We start from the raw sequence: 14,514 nt of genomic DNA, 5'->3' as shown, positions 1-14,514 counted from the left end.
CCATGGGTCTGGCACCCAAATGCTAACACTTATCTACTGAACATGTCCAGTCAGAGGCTTATAACTCTGCCAAATCCATGTATACTTTCATGAGGACAGCAGAATGTATCTCTAAACTCAGAACAAGACCTCATGAAATGTCAGGTCTTGCTCCAATTTATAAACAATTAGAAATATTCACTGAATTATTGTTTTTTCCCCCTCAATATGGAGAAAACAATGTATATTACCAAAAAAAGGGTATACAAATATATTCTGAGAAATTGATTTTTATTTTTTTTCCTATGACATTTGGAAAGAAAAAAAAATGAGCCTGAGGCACACACCTATTGTGGACGATTGCAGTCAGATCACTTAAAAATTGACAAAAGTCAGGAGTGACTACAAGCAAAGCCTGGTCGTTGAAGGAGTTAGGCTCTTAAACTGTGGGTAGTTCTGCCAGCTCTTTTCATTACAATCTGGAAGAAGGATGGAATAACATTATAATCAAATGTACAGTCTATTAAACCGAAAGACTCCTAACAGAGAGCTAATCTAAAAGGACTTAAGAGGCTTATTTACCTTGGGAAAGTCAAGGAGAAAATAATATGAAATTCATACTAGAAAAAGCAGACAGCACAATATAAGCAAGAAAAATTTTGCTGAGCAGAGCTGACTACAGCAGACAGTAATTTGTATATGTGCTTGCAGTGGCACATCTCCTTGATTCCAGGCACTTTAGCAGAAGATCTCAGGTTATGAGCCTGTTTGTCCTCATTACAGACATAGCACATTAAAAAAAAAAAAAAAAAAAAAAAAAAAGAGATCACTGTATGGCTTTTTAGATTTCAGGTGGGACAGATTTTCCTCTTGAAGTACTTTTTTCTCTCTTGTTTAGTGTCAGGCCTAGAGAAACTGTGCTTCATTTTAAGTGTCTAAAGTTAGCAGGGCTTGGTCACTAAACAGGTCACTTGAAATTTTTGCCTGCCCAAGCACATTAATCAGAGACATTTAGCTAGAGATACACCTTACCTATTTATACACAGGGAAGTCTCAGCCTATCTTTTCCTTCACAACATTATGTGCCCTGTTTGACTGACCAGTAAATTCACTGGTCTTCAGGTCATCTGTCCTGTAACATGCAGTCATAGAACAGTAGAAAGGCTGATAAATTTTCCAGTAACCAAAGCTGGGCCCCCAGCTCCTAAGAGACTCTGCTCAATGGTGCTGTATTAAGTGCACACTCCTTCCCTGCAATTTAACAGGTGCTAGGGCCACCTGCAAATCACAGAACATGCTGCAACGTTTCCTCCCTCACCTGAGAGTAATGAGGGATTTTTGAACAGCTATTACATCACTGGACAAAAGACAAAAACCCTTTCCCTGTTCAGGGATGGTACAGGTCAACACTCATTAGGACATGTGAGAAGCCCACCCACAGAGCCTCTTTGCTGAGTAAGCAACTTCAGTGAACAAAACTTGATGTAAATTTGCCTCAGGAGTAGCCATGCCCAGATAAAGGGCAAATTTGGCAGTGTTCTTAAAGTTGCAGCATTTTGAGATTCAATAACCCTTTTTGTTTTTTCCTGTTGTATATTTTTGCCCCAGGGTGATTCCTTTCAAATTGAGCCTTCTCTCAGAGCCTTTTCTCTCAGTTTGGCAATGTTCACAGTTCTGCATATTTTCTATTTTGTTTTATTTATTTATTTATAACTTGATTTTTATTTTATTATTTTGTTTGGGGGGATAAGCATAATTAAGCTATAAAACTATTTTACCTTTTAAATCTTGAATAAAAAACAAATACTGTCTCAGCTTGTGGGTATCATGACCATTCACTCTATTTTTGTCCATTTGTTGCTTGACCAACCTGATTTAATGCTACTTTAACCCTCCCCTCCAAGATAAGAAAGTAGTTCTTTACAGGAAGTCTTTCTCAAACAGTGATCTGGTATCATTAAAATATTGAGAAGTTCACATTTTGTTTTTAATCATAATACCTATATTTCTTCTTTAGCCACTTGAGTTGTGTTTTGATGCTTCTAAGTTCTAGAACCAATGCAAGATTTATTTAAACAAAATCAAATCTCAGCTACTTTCTTTAGCAGCTTCAGAAAACAGCTTGGATTAGAAGCTGCTACTTTCCACACTGCATCAGGCTTTTAGTCCTCTTAACTTGTATTTCCCTCATGACTGAAAATTTAAGTGAAAGTTCTCCTACACCAGCATTCAGGTGTGAAATGTAAATGCACCCAAAAATTCTTTAGGCAGAAACACAAACAAAACTACCTTGTTTGCAGAACCTATCTACTGCTAACAATCCTGGACTCCTTCAGTCTGGACGTTGCAGTTCAATAAGAAGCTGGGGATAAGCCAGTCACCCTTGAGTGTAAATAAAAATGAATGTTGGGCAGGGAGGGTTTCTTTTATCTCTGCTGGAGTTGTTCATAGAGTATTTCATCTTTTCAGGTGTGTAGCAGAGTTTCCTCATGGGAATAAGGAAATCTCTACAGCTGATACCCCTCAACATAGAAAGAAAAATAATGAATGGCTCATGGGTTTAATATTAAACCAAGGAAAGAGCCACTTTGATCACTGAGTTTGATCACTTAACTTGAACTTCAAACATTACCAAACAGCTCAGAAGCTTAGTTGTAAGAGTAAGTTTCATCCATTAACAAAATGAAGCAGTAGTTTTCAGTGTGATCTATATTTCCCAGCATTTCAAAAGGATTTAATGTGGGGCTTGTTTTGGATCTATCTCTAGTCAGCAGAGGTCCCTTTAGTCTTTCTTTAGTCTGTGGGTGATGCTACTTGTAATAAACAGGAAAAATGTTTCATTTTCTTAACTTTTGAAACAAACAAAAAAAAAAAAAACAAACAAAAAACCACTGTGGTAGTGAATCTATTAACATCTTATAATGTTTATAAAGTTAGCGCTCAGGATGCTTTTTGGTTACTCCAGATTAAGCCTCTGGTTTCTTTACTTCCTGTTCTTTCTCTGTAAACTTCAGCACTTCACACACCAAATATAAAAGTTGCCTTTTATTTGACCTATGTCTGCTCCTTTCCCACATCCCTACTTCCCTCTTTGGAAATGTTTTCTTCACTTGATAGGCCAAGTACAATTCCTTCAGCTCCAAGATGGACCAGACTACATCTGTCTGCTGAGGAAAAAAAAATAAAAATAAATAAAAAAGGTAACAGAGCACAGCTGAAACCCAGAAAACTAAAATCAGTCACCCAGACAATTAATCCATTGATCAATGATCCCTCCACTCAGCTAGCCTTTCTTGTTTGTATCCCTGAATACAGTGAAATTACATTCTTGAAGCAGTTCAGCATTTTAGCCCACATTTCTTTTTTTTAAACTAGATTTCTTGGTAAATTTAAACTAAGACTGAGATATCCCTTTCAAACTTTTTTTTTTTTTTCCCTCCAGTAATTTTCCTTTTATCTGGGGACTAATTTCACCTTATTTTCTAAATCCAGTGAATGTAAGTTTAGGCATAGGTTGCATAAATGTTACCAGATTCCTAAACAAGGAAGAAAATGAATTCTTCACCTTGCGTTCAACTCTTAACAAATGTGATCACCATATATATGTATATATATATTTGTGGTGCATACATATATACTTTATCCTAATTTGTGCATATAAGTGTTTCTGCTTAACTTGCAGATGACTGGGTTTCACAGAATCACAGAATCATTAAGGTTGGAAAATATCTCTGAGATCATCTGGTCCAACCTTCACCCTACTACCAATGTCACCCACTAAACCATGTCCCTAAGCACCACGTCCAACCTTTCCTTGAACACCCCCAGGGACAGTGACGCCACCACATCCCTTGGCAACCTGTTACAATGCCTGACTATTCTTTCTGAGAAAGAATATCTCCTAATTTCTAACCTAAACCTCCCTTGGCGCAATTTGAAGCCATTCCTGCTAGTCCTGTCACTAGTTACCTGTGAGAAGAGGTCAACCCCCAGCTCCCCACAACTTCCTTTCAGATAGTTGTAGAGAGCAATAAGGTCTCCCCTGAGCCTCCTCTTCTTCAGACTAAACAAGCCCAGTTCCCTCAGCCGCTCCTCATAGGACTTGTGTTCCAGGCCCTTCACCAGCTTTGTAGCCCTTCTCTGGACACGCTCCAGGGCCTCGATGTCCTTCTTGCACTGAGGGGCCCAAAACTGAACACAGTACTGGAGGTGTGGCCTTGCCAGAGCTGAGTACAGGGGGACGATCACCTCCCTGGTCCTGCTGGCTACACTATTCCTGGTACAAGCCAGAATGTCGTTGGCCTTCTTGGCCACCTGGGCACACTGCTGGCTCATGTTCAGGTGAGCATCGACCAACACCCCCAGATCCTTTTCCTCTGCACAGCTTTCCAGCCAGTCTGCCTCAAGCCTGTAGCATTGCATGGGGTTGTTGTGACCAAAGTGCAGGATCCAGCATTTAGCCATGTTGAACCGCATCCCATTGGCCTCTGCCCATTGATCCAACCTGTCCAGGTCCCCCTGCAGGGCCTTCCTACCCTCCAGCAGATCAACACTTCCCCCCATATTGGTGTCATCTGCAAAGTTACTAAGGGTACACTCAATTCCATCGTGTAAATCATCAACAAAGATATTAAAGAGGATGGGCCCCAACACCAACCCCTGGGGAACACCACTGGTGACTGGTCGCCAGCTGGATTTCACTCCGTTCAGCATCACTCTCTGGGCCCGGCTGTCCAGCCAGTTTTTAACCCAGCAAAGAGTGTACTTGTCAAAGCCATGGGCTGCCAGATTCTCCAGGAGAATGCTGTGGGAGACCCTGTCAAAGGCTTTGCTGAAGTCTCGGTAGACTATATCAACTGCCTTTCCCTCATCCACTACGCAGATTACCTGGTCATAGGAGATGAGGTTGGTCAGGCAGGACTTGCCTTTCATGAACCTATGCTGACTGGGCCTGTTTTCACAGTATTTTATAAATTATTACAGAGACTGGCTTTCAAGGATGATATGCCAGACTGCACTTTTTCTTTTTTTTTTTTTTTTTCTCAAGTTAGAGATTAAGCCTGACAGTAGAAATTCAGTGAGAACCAAAAGGCATGGCATCTTAAGACGACATGGTGCTAATGACCAGCTGGCTGTTGGTGACTTGTCTCTGTGGCAGCAGCAGCTCACAGCTCCTGCTGAATCAGAAATTCAGAGGGAAGAAAGAGCTGGGTATTGGTGCTTCTCACAGCTACACCTAAAATGCTGTAGCTTCAAGCCCTATGGCATCCACAATCTGACAGAGATAAATGATGTGTTAGTATGTGTATACTGTATTTATTACAGACATACCCTCAGCAATGTCAATAGAAAGCCTTATTATTTTTTTTATTACGAAAAGAAAGCTCAACTATGTTTATGTGTTCTTCTGCATGATTTCTCATGTGTATAAGAATAATGGCTGCAGCAAGGGAGATAACTGTGATTAATTTTATAAGTTCTTTACTAGAGTGAACAAGCAGAAGACTTCCATATTTGTTTAAAAGTCAGTATAAGTTTTATTAAAAAATAAAAAAAATAAACCAAACCAGGATTTCATACTAATTTCACTTGTAATAGAAAGCCTATGACACAGGCATCAACTATAAAGAATTTAAACTTGATATTATCCTTATCAAAACTACTAGCTAGCATGTTTGTCTTTTTTTTTTTTTTTTTTTTTTGAGATTCTTACAGCATATTTTCCTTAACTCTTTGTTGTGTTTTAATGCCAATTGGCAGGTAAGTCCCACACTGTCACTTGCTCACTCCTTGCCCAATGGGACGCGGAAGAGAATCAGAAAGGTAAAAGTGAGAAAACTTATGGGCTGAGATAGACAACTTGATAAGTAAAGCAAAAGGTGTGTGCACAAGCAAAGCAAAATAAGGAATTCATTCAATACTTCACTTTGGCAGGCAGATGTTCAACCCTTTTCAGTAAAGCAGGGCTCATCATGTACAGTGGTTACTTGGGAAGACAAATGCCATCACTCCCAACTTCCCCCCTTTTTTTCTTCTTTCCCCCAGTTTTATTGCTGAGCATGATGCCACACGCTGTGGGACATCCCTTTGGTCAGCCTGGGCCAGCTGTCCTGGCTGTGTCCCCTCACAGCTCCTGGTGCACTCCCATCCTCCTCGCTGGCCAGGCAGCAGAAGGAGCAGAAAAGTCCTTGGCTCTGTGTGAGCACTGCTCTGCAACAACTGAAACATCCATGTGTTATCACCACTTTTTCATCACACATCCAAAACACAGAATCATGTGAGCTACTAGGAAAATTACTAAGAAAATTACTCTAAAACCAGTATAAAACCAGTATACTGGTTTATATAAACCAGTATACTCTTGAAGTGCTGAAATGGAATTCACTTCTACTCTTTTGTACAAGTAAAATCTTGTCTCAAAATATTTGAGACAAATAAAATCATACCTGCTCTTTTTCTGTCTCCAGAAGTAGTCTTCTGTCTTCTTCTATCCCCAGTAGCCTAGTAGTCTCCTAGAAATCTGGAGCTACTCCCAGTCTCACAGGAATCTCAGCTGAAGCTTTTTGGTTAATTTCCCACATAGTGAGGTTCAGCTTTTGTACAAGTCTGCTTCTGGTGTAATGCTGACTTAGCCCTTTTTCTCTTCTTATCTTTCCATATGTCCTGTCCTCTTTTGGTTGTTTTCAACTTAAAAATAAAAAATAATTAAAAAAAATACCTCTAGGACAAGTAAGCATAGTCAAGAAGATAGAAAGGAAGAGGTAGAATGTCCGTGTAGAGTAAAATCCCCAAAGTCCTAAGCTACTTTTTGAATGATTTGAAGTATTTTTAGGTAACTTAACAACAGAGCTGGACAAAGAGGATGCATATAGCTATCTTGTTTGATCTATTTCTGAGGAATGTAGCCAAGTGAAATATACTTTAGTATATTTTTCATTGAAATTCTAAGTGCCTGGAAAGTGAACTAATCCACTTACATTACCATATCCAACTAGTGGAGAGACAGATTTGCTAATAAAGACCTGCAGAGGAAGTTGATGGCATGGTCTGACTTCGGTATCTTCCCATGTGTTGAGTCTGGTACCTCTGGGAGTACAGAATGTTCTCTTAAATTAAGCAAAGCTACAGGAAAAGTCAGGAGCTTCTGTTCATACAAGACCTCTTCTAAAGACAAGAACATAACAAACTAAAAGTACTCATAGCACTGCAATGATGCACATGTTAAAGCCATGTATGTAAAGGGCAAAAAGGTCAAATGAGGCTCTAGTCAGGTATTTGGGGACACGGTATCATGGAAAGAAAGACATTTTAGTCAAAGTCATCCTCCATCTGTGCCTATTAGATCACTAGTGAGGAAGAATACAATCAGTTTAGCTGCAGAATCCAGAAGCCTTCTGCATCCTCCCTAGCAGACCTTCTGCCTTTCCCCTCACTAGCCCATGTCTCATCTGGGTGCACAGTGCCTGTAGGAGAAGGCAGGAAATCTATGTAAAGCAACTCTCCCTCAGTTCCTACAGGACCCAGCTCTTTCCGTTTCAAGTTTAGGCAGAAGACACCTAGTGCCAATATGCTTGAATTGCAGCAGAGGAATAGGTGATATATCCTACCCTTCCAACAGATAGCTTTCCAAAGGTGATAGCACAGGCCAGAGACTGCTGATACTAGGTAGCTGGAATGTGACCGCTCTGTTTTTGAAAAGTAAGAAACTTAATAGTGTAAATATAAGGTATTATGCCTGGGGCCACAGCACGAGAGCATAATCTGAAGAGCCTGGAGTATATAATACTAGTAAAGGTAGCCTTTCAGACAAGCTGGGAAGGTTAGGCAGTCCTGCAAGCTAGGTGTGTCTGACTGGACCCTGGAAATAAGATGGGGTTTAGGCACTAAAGGTTGGATATAAGCACACTGAATGTCTAAATTTCTAATACTTGTGACTATACTTTTTCTTTCATTATCCTGTAATTTCCGGTATGTGCAATTCAGGCATCCAGGTTTCATGTTGCTCTGTGTGGAGTAGGGATACCGGACTTATGGGCTGTTTTGGGGGATAGTTTTATTTTGAGGGTTTACCTAGCTGTTAAGACCATTAGAGAGGAAAAGGCTGAGGATCAAAATAAGAGTAAACTAATGCAGTTGGTACAATGCCTAATGATCCTAACTCCTGAAAAAGAGTAAGGAAAAATAAGAGGAAATTCATTAAATAAGGTGATACAAAATTGAAGCCAATTAAATGATGCAGAAACTTTGCATATACTCTTATCTTTGAATTTGGGAATGACTTTTCTTTGGGTTCAACAGAAAAACTAACATGTAGTTACTGCTTTTTCAAGAAGCAATTTATGTGGCTCCATAGGTGATATTCACAAAGAGAAGCATAGCTTATAAGGGTTAGTTATTTGGATGCAACCAGTAGCTCATGTCCCCTTCTGTCAGCATTCAGGTACCTGTTTGGACACGTGAATTAAAATGTGTGGAAATTCAAAGAGTGGGCATTTAAATCCAAGGGGCAGTATTTGCACAGTAACTGTTTTTAAAATACATCTTTTTAATAAAGCATTGCAGCTTTAGAAAATAGGACTGTTGTTCCCTAGTTTATACTTTTACAAGATATATCTGACTTTTATATTAGCTGTCTATACAAAAAGAATTTGGATGGAAGAATAAAACCATGAAATCACTACTGGTATGTCTTTTTTTTGTTTGTTTGTTTTTTTTTCTTTTTTTTTTCTGACTAACACACTCTTTCAGTGCTGTGCAGTGACAATAAACTGTCTCTAATACTGTTTTTATTACAGTTTTGGATTACAGATTTATTTTCAATGACCTATCAAAATTAACAGGCTCTTTACTGTTCACAGTTTATCAGGATGCCCCAGAGCTACTTCAGCAATGAAGAAAGCAAAGCTGTCTGGAGAACAAATGTTAACAATAAAGCAGCGGGCCAGTAATGGTAAATTTTTAATCATTACCTTTTTAAATATTACTTCTTTGTAAGCTAAAGTTATCACTACTCTATGGGCTTTTTCCTGTTTGTGTAAATCTTTGTAGTAAAAACACTGAATTCACTGTCAGTAGAACTGAAACTGGGCTTTATGCTGTGGAAATCTGAGCCAACAGTGGAGTGGGACAGACAGGTTTGTTGTGCTTATATAGATCTAAAACACTAAAATATTTCTAAGTAGAATATATGATTGTAATTTTCCTGTTCATATCTCATTCACCAAGGTGGATAGGTGGTCATATGTTGTTGCAGGATTCAAAAATTATTAAAATGATATTAAATTATTAAAACCAACAGACAAATCACAATATCCTAATGCATCAACAAAATTTCACACCGTTATGGAAAAAAAAATCTTCTAAATTAGTTACAAATAATTTTGAAAACACTGTCATATGAAGAGAACAGGTTAAGATATTTTCTTTCCCTTCAGATCTATAAATGGACATAACCCTTCAAATAAGTTACATATGACAGTGCAGCAGAATTTGTTGCTATGGGTACCTTTCTTTTAATTCAAAGTTAAAATCAAAATACAAAAAGAGAAAGGGTGTCATTGATTCTCTGGGTATTTTCATCACTCTATTTGGAAAATTATTGCAATTTTTAAAAGTAGTGGGAAAGCACTGTTTTAACTTCAGAACACAAGGTTGAAGAATGCTTTATTTATATATTTTTTTCTTTTGTACTATGACTTGAAATAAATTTAATTTCAAATATGGAAATAATTAATTTGCTGAACTACGATTTAAAGCTTAGTTATTTTAACACCCCTTTTATTCTTATATCACATAGGTATAGAAAATGATGAAGAAATTAAACAGTTAGATGAAGAAATCAAGGAACTAAATGAATCCAACTCCCAGATGGAAGCTGATATGATTAAACTCAGAACTCAGGTAACAGTTTTATGAAGCCCTAAATTCAGATGCTTTTTCTAAAAAAAAATGATTAAAAGAAATATGGGAAATATATTGTAGCCTTTCATATTCTCACATATTTATATGTGAGCAATTTATAAAATCAGTAAACAATATCCATTATGCAATTTTCTCATCAGTTACAACCATGGGAAAAGGAAAAAAAGCCTTAGCAAATTATACTGTCTAAAACAGTGGCCAGTTCAGCATTGTATTTCCCCTTGGTAAGGCTCTATACACATTTGGGGGTTAGACCCGATGATTTCTTGAGGTTCCTTCCAACCCCTACAATTCTGTGATTCTGTGATTTCTAATAGCAGTTAAAATGTTAGGTTAGATTATGGTCATTAACATAAGTTGCAAGACAAAGGAGCCCAGATGAATAATATGGCTTTTGTCAGGTTTGTATTTCAAAGGAAATTTAGATAGGGAAGTGAATACCTGTTTCACTTCATTGTTTAGTACACTAAGTATAGCCCTTGGCAGCAAAAGTGGTTTTACAGATCCAGCTTAAATCCTTTTAGGTTCCCCATAAATCTATTGAAAACAAGGAAGAGCTAACATTAGACTATCTAAAACCTCATTTTATTTTCCTTTTTCACCAGTCCTAACACTGAATGGAAAAGGAAAAAGAAGGAAACTAATTGAATTCCTTCCTGACATTTTCCATTGTCCAACTTAGTGTCTGGTGCTGTTGTCTACACATGATTTGAATACAGACAGTAACAGTAAGCTTTGCCACAGTTCTCACTGTTCGTCATTCTTTAGTCCCATGATCATAGTCATTGAATGCCCATTGATACTGATAGAAACTGAGATGACTCTTCCATGCTACTTCTTTGTGTACTGCTTGCAGAGAAGAGTCCCATGTCCATTGTCCTCATCCTCTTGTATACTCATAAACAGGGGCAGGATATGTCCCTTTCAGCCTATTTTTCTTTGACTTCTAAGTGTTAGCCAAATTTATATTGCACTTTATGTAACACTTGACTTGTGTTTCACACATTTTTCTGATATCATCAAGTATAACTGTAGGGTAATGGGAACAAAATCTGCAAGAATGTAAAGCAAGAAGACTAATCAGTAGCAGAAAACAATATATATAATATCGGTAGGATTTGGTCCCAAGTTTTGAAGCTGGCAGCTTGGAAGCTGCCATTTGTTTTCTTTGGTTAATACTGTGCTTTAGGTGCTATTCACATAGACTGATTTGGCTGAGATTTTAAAAAACTTAAAGCAGTTTGGCTAACTTAAAATGTATTTGAAGTAAATGCTCCAGTTTCAATAACTTTCTGCATTTTTGTTTTGTGTCCATATAAATTAAAAAAAAAATAAAGCCATGAAAACACTATCACAGACATGAAATATGCATTAATTTTAATAGATTTAGCTAGTAGTTTCACATCAAGTTTTGACCTGAAATGAGTACAGAAACTGTACTTCAGTAATCTCAGTTCCAGCTTTCACACCTCAGACTTTGCATACTCTTAGGAAATCAGATAAGGCCCTACCTGGGAGCACTGCATAGTGTTGGAAAAACAAAACAAAACAAAAAACCCTCAACTGATGATTTTACTTGAACTTTGATCAAGTTCAAAGGATGTTTTTCACACCTTGGTGCAACAGATTAAGGAAAAGGGTAAAATGATTGGCAATGAAACATACTGTCATTAAAATAATTGGAATTCTGGAAAATAGAGCTATAGGAGACCTTGCAAGGTTATTTTATCCACCTGTCTTCTTCCCTCCCTGCTCTGTAGCTCTTCCTAAGCCAGTTCTGGCAGATGCTTGTCTACCTGTTCATTACTGCCTACAACATCAGAGACTCCCCAGCCACCCTGGGCAGTCTGGTCTAATACTTACCAGTTCTAACCCAAGTAGCTACTGATGCCCATCAGAAAATCCCAGCTGAGTCAAACTTCACAAAAATTCAGAGGCTTCAGTTTTGAATTACTCACTCTCCTAAGATAAGAAATTTACATTTCCAACACATAGTTATATCATAGTCATTATCAATCTATTAAGAAGATCAGTCAACAGTTCCCTCCTTTTTCAACAGTAAAATTATATTAAGTATAATAAAATGTTTACTGATAAACCTTTTTTTTTTAAAAAAAAAAAAAAAAAGAACAAAACATTGTACAGCCTGTATTTTAATAAAACTTCACAGGTGGGAAATACACAATGGGAAAATAGTGGTAACTCTGTGAACACCAGAACTAGCAAAAGTTACATTTCATATGTATTTTCATCCCATATGATTGTAAATGCCAGTGAAAATTTTTCCTACACCTGGGACTTCCCTTCCATATAGAATTTTTTATATTAAATACAGTGAGAAGTCATGCTGCAGACTGTTTCTCAGTTGGGACATTCATAACACTCTCCTCTACTCAGCTGCCTTTTTGATAAGACTTGGAAAAAGGCATTTTTAAATTAATATCTTCTAGTATTTTATTTTTTTTTAAAATTTAACATTCCAGTCTGAAAGTATGAGAGGGGTAGAAACACATATTTATTTGGGGGTGGGGGGGGGGGGGGTGGGGAATCTGCAAATAATTTTCAGATAGTCAGCATGTGACATGACACAACCCAATGGAAAAAAAAATCTATTCAGGTGGCAGTGCTCAACTATAAATTTTTATAGATTTTCTAGCTGCTTAAATTATCATGGGACAGCAGCACCATGTCATACTTAAATGGGCCTTCATTGACCTCAAGCTCTTCGTGTTGGTTTGTAATATAAAAAACAGTTTTTAGGGTAAATATCGGAGCACAACTGACTATAACAAGCACCTATGAATGATGCTTTGTGTCTGCATACAGAGTTGCTCTCTAACATGCACAAGCTGAAAGCAAAATAAGAGAGGAGAATGTGTTTCCAGTTCCAAAGCTGAAGAAAAGTATTTTGTCTACTATAATATGTTGTAGAAATAACTCAACATCAATTAATTATGACAGATCAAGCCCCTGCAGTACTGACAGGTTGGATTAATTGCTATATATACAACTGTAGTCAAAGTCAGAGCTACTTAAAGATTATGTTGCCACATCTCTTGTCAAAGTTATGTCTATCAACCAATGTGTTATATTTCCATAAGCAGAGTAAAACTCTGGATCTACAATAAAACTCGAGGCATCTAACAACCTGATTATGACAGGATTATGACAGAAATTGCCAAAATTTAGTGAATCTGGTCAAGTTAATATTCACATAATCTTTTCCCCTTCTGCCTGCTACTACTGCACAAACAAACTTTAACTCAGTGTTTAAATTCTATTGATTCTTTCCACTGTTCGCTCTCTATGCCGAAGTAGAAATGGATTAAGCTTATTTTGGGAATTTAAAACCTTGTGTTCTTTAGCATTTTTTCCACTTCTCTGGCTTCTTTTTCTGCCCTCTTGTCAATGCTTGTTTTAACCTACACACACAAGCACACACTGCATAGTTTGTAATAACTGTTAACAGTTGTCATCCAGTGTGGAAAGTAAGGACAAGTCTCTAAAGAAAAGTGTTAACAGGTACGAGTGAGCTCTTCATGTGCTCTTGATGGGTTGAACATAATCCAATGCTCATCTGAAATCCGTATAGCTTTCTTAGTACTGTGCTCTGCATGAGCTTGGTAAGTTGCCTCTGCAATGCTCAAGCCCAGCACCACACAAGACTGTAGATATTTTGTGGCCGGTCACCTGGGAACACCAGCAGCACATACTCTCAGTTGTATTCAACTATACAAGTGGACGTGCTCCAAAAATCCACTCACTTCACTGTGTGCAAGTTTTCTTCAGTTTTGCAAGTTGTATTTATTAAAAAACATTCAGAATTTGTATATACATTGAAATATTGTGCATTGTTCAGCTTTCAAAAGCAACCCTATGAATTTGCACAGAATCAAAATATAATTACAAAGAGCTGAACGCTGGTAGCAAGGAGTGCATGTTTAACTAGCAATATATGTGTTGCAAAAAATATAGGAAATAAATGACTTACTGCAGAATGTCCCATTGACTAGGAGCATGGTAGGCTGCTAGGAGTGGAAGTGTTAAACCACATGGAGGAATGTGCAGAACTAAGGTCCTTTGTAATGTCTTTCAATTTAAAAAAAAAAAAAAAAAGCTCTAAAACAGTGGAACTAAGTCCAAGTCCATTCATTATTGCCAATATTAAAAAGACAAGCCATTAAACAACTTACAGTTGGAACTAGAAGCCTTTTACAATTATAAGAATTGTAGACTCAAGCAAGCCGTTTTTAGTTTCAATGAATAATCTTAAAATTTTTCTCTCCTTTCTCTGGTATATCTGTTATCACTCCCTTTGATGAGCACATGCTTAATAATAGCTTGCCTTATATTACATTGTACACAAATTTGTCCATTTTAGATTACCACAATGGAGAGCAACCTGAAGACGATAGAAGAGGAGAACAAAGTAATTGAACAGCAAAATGAGTCTCTTCTTCATGAATTGGCCAATTTAAGCCAGTCTTTAATTCATAGTCTAGCTAATATCCAGCTGCCACATATGGTAAGTGATTGAGAGCACAAGTTAAGGAATTTGGCGATCTTCAGTTCACTTCATACAATAGATGTCTTTTTTATGTTTATATCAACCAG

At 37.5% G+C, this 14,514-nt stretch overlaps 1 protein-coding gene across 31 annotated transcripts in view; it reads left to right on the top strand.

The window, feature by feature from the left end:
- The window catches only part of MYT1L (myelin transcription factor 1 like), a 328,171-nt gene that overhangs the window by 310,641 nt on the left and 3,016 nt on the right, over nt 1-14,514 (top strand). For 24 of the 31 annotated variants that reach the window (XM_066994876.1, XM_066994874.1, XM_066994866.1 and 21 more), the window contains 3 exons: nt 8,838-8,929; nt 9,776-9,885; nt 14,282-14,425. In XM_066994876.1, coding sequence (XP_066850977.1) covers nt 8,838-8,929; nt 9,776-9,885; nt 14,282-14,425 — 346 coding nt within the window. The remainder of the gene's footprint in view (nt 1-8,837; nt 8,930-9,775; nt 9,886-14,281; nt 14,426-14,514) is intronic. The other 7 variants (XM_066994887.1, XM_066994884.1, XM_066994878.1 and 4 more) reach the window with 1 other exon arrangement.

Source organism: Anser cygnoides, chromosome 3 (genome assembly GCF_040182565.1).
Source record: "Anser cygnoides isolate HZ-2024a breed goose chromosome 3, Taihu_goose_T2T_genome, whole genome shotgun sequence".
NCBI classification, from domain to species: domain Eukaryota; kingdom Metazoa; phylum Chordata; class Aves; order Anseriformes; family Anatidae; genus Anser; species Anser cygnoides.
Note: the sequence above shows the minus strand (reverse complement) of the source record. Positions and strands in the feature narration are given on the sequence as shown.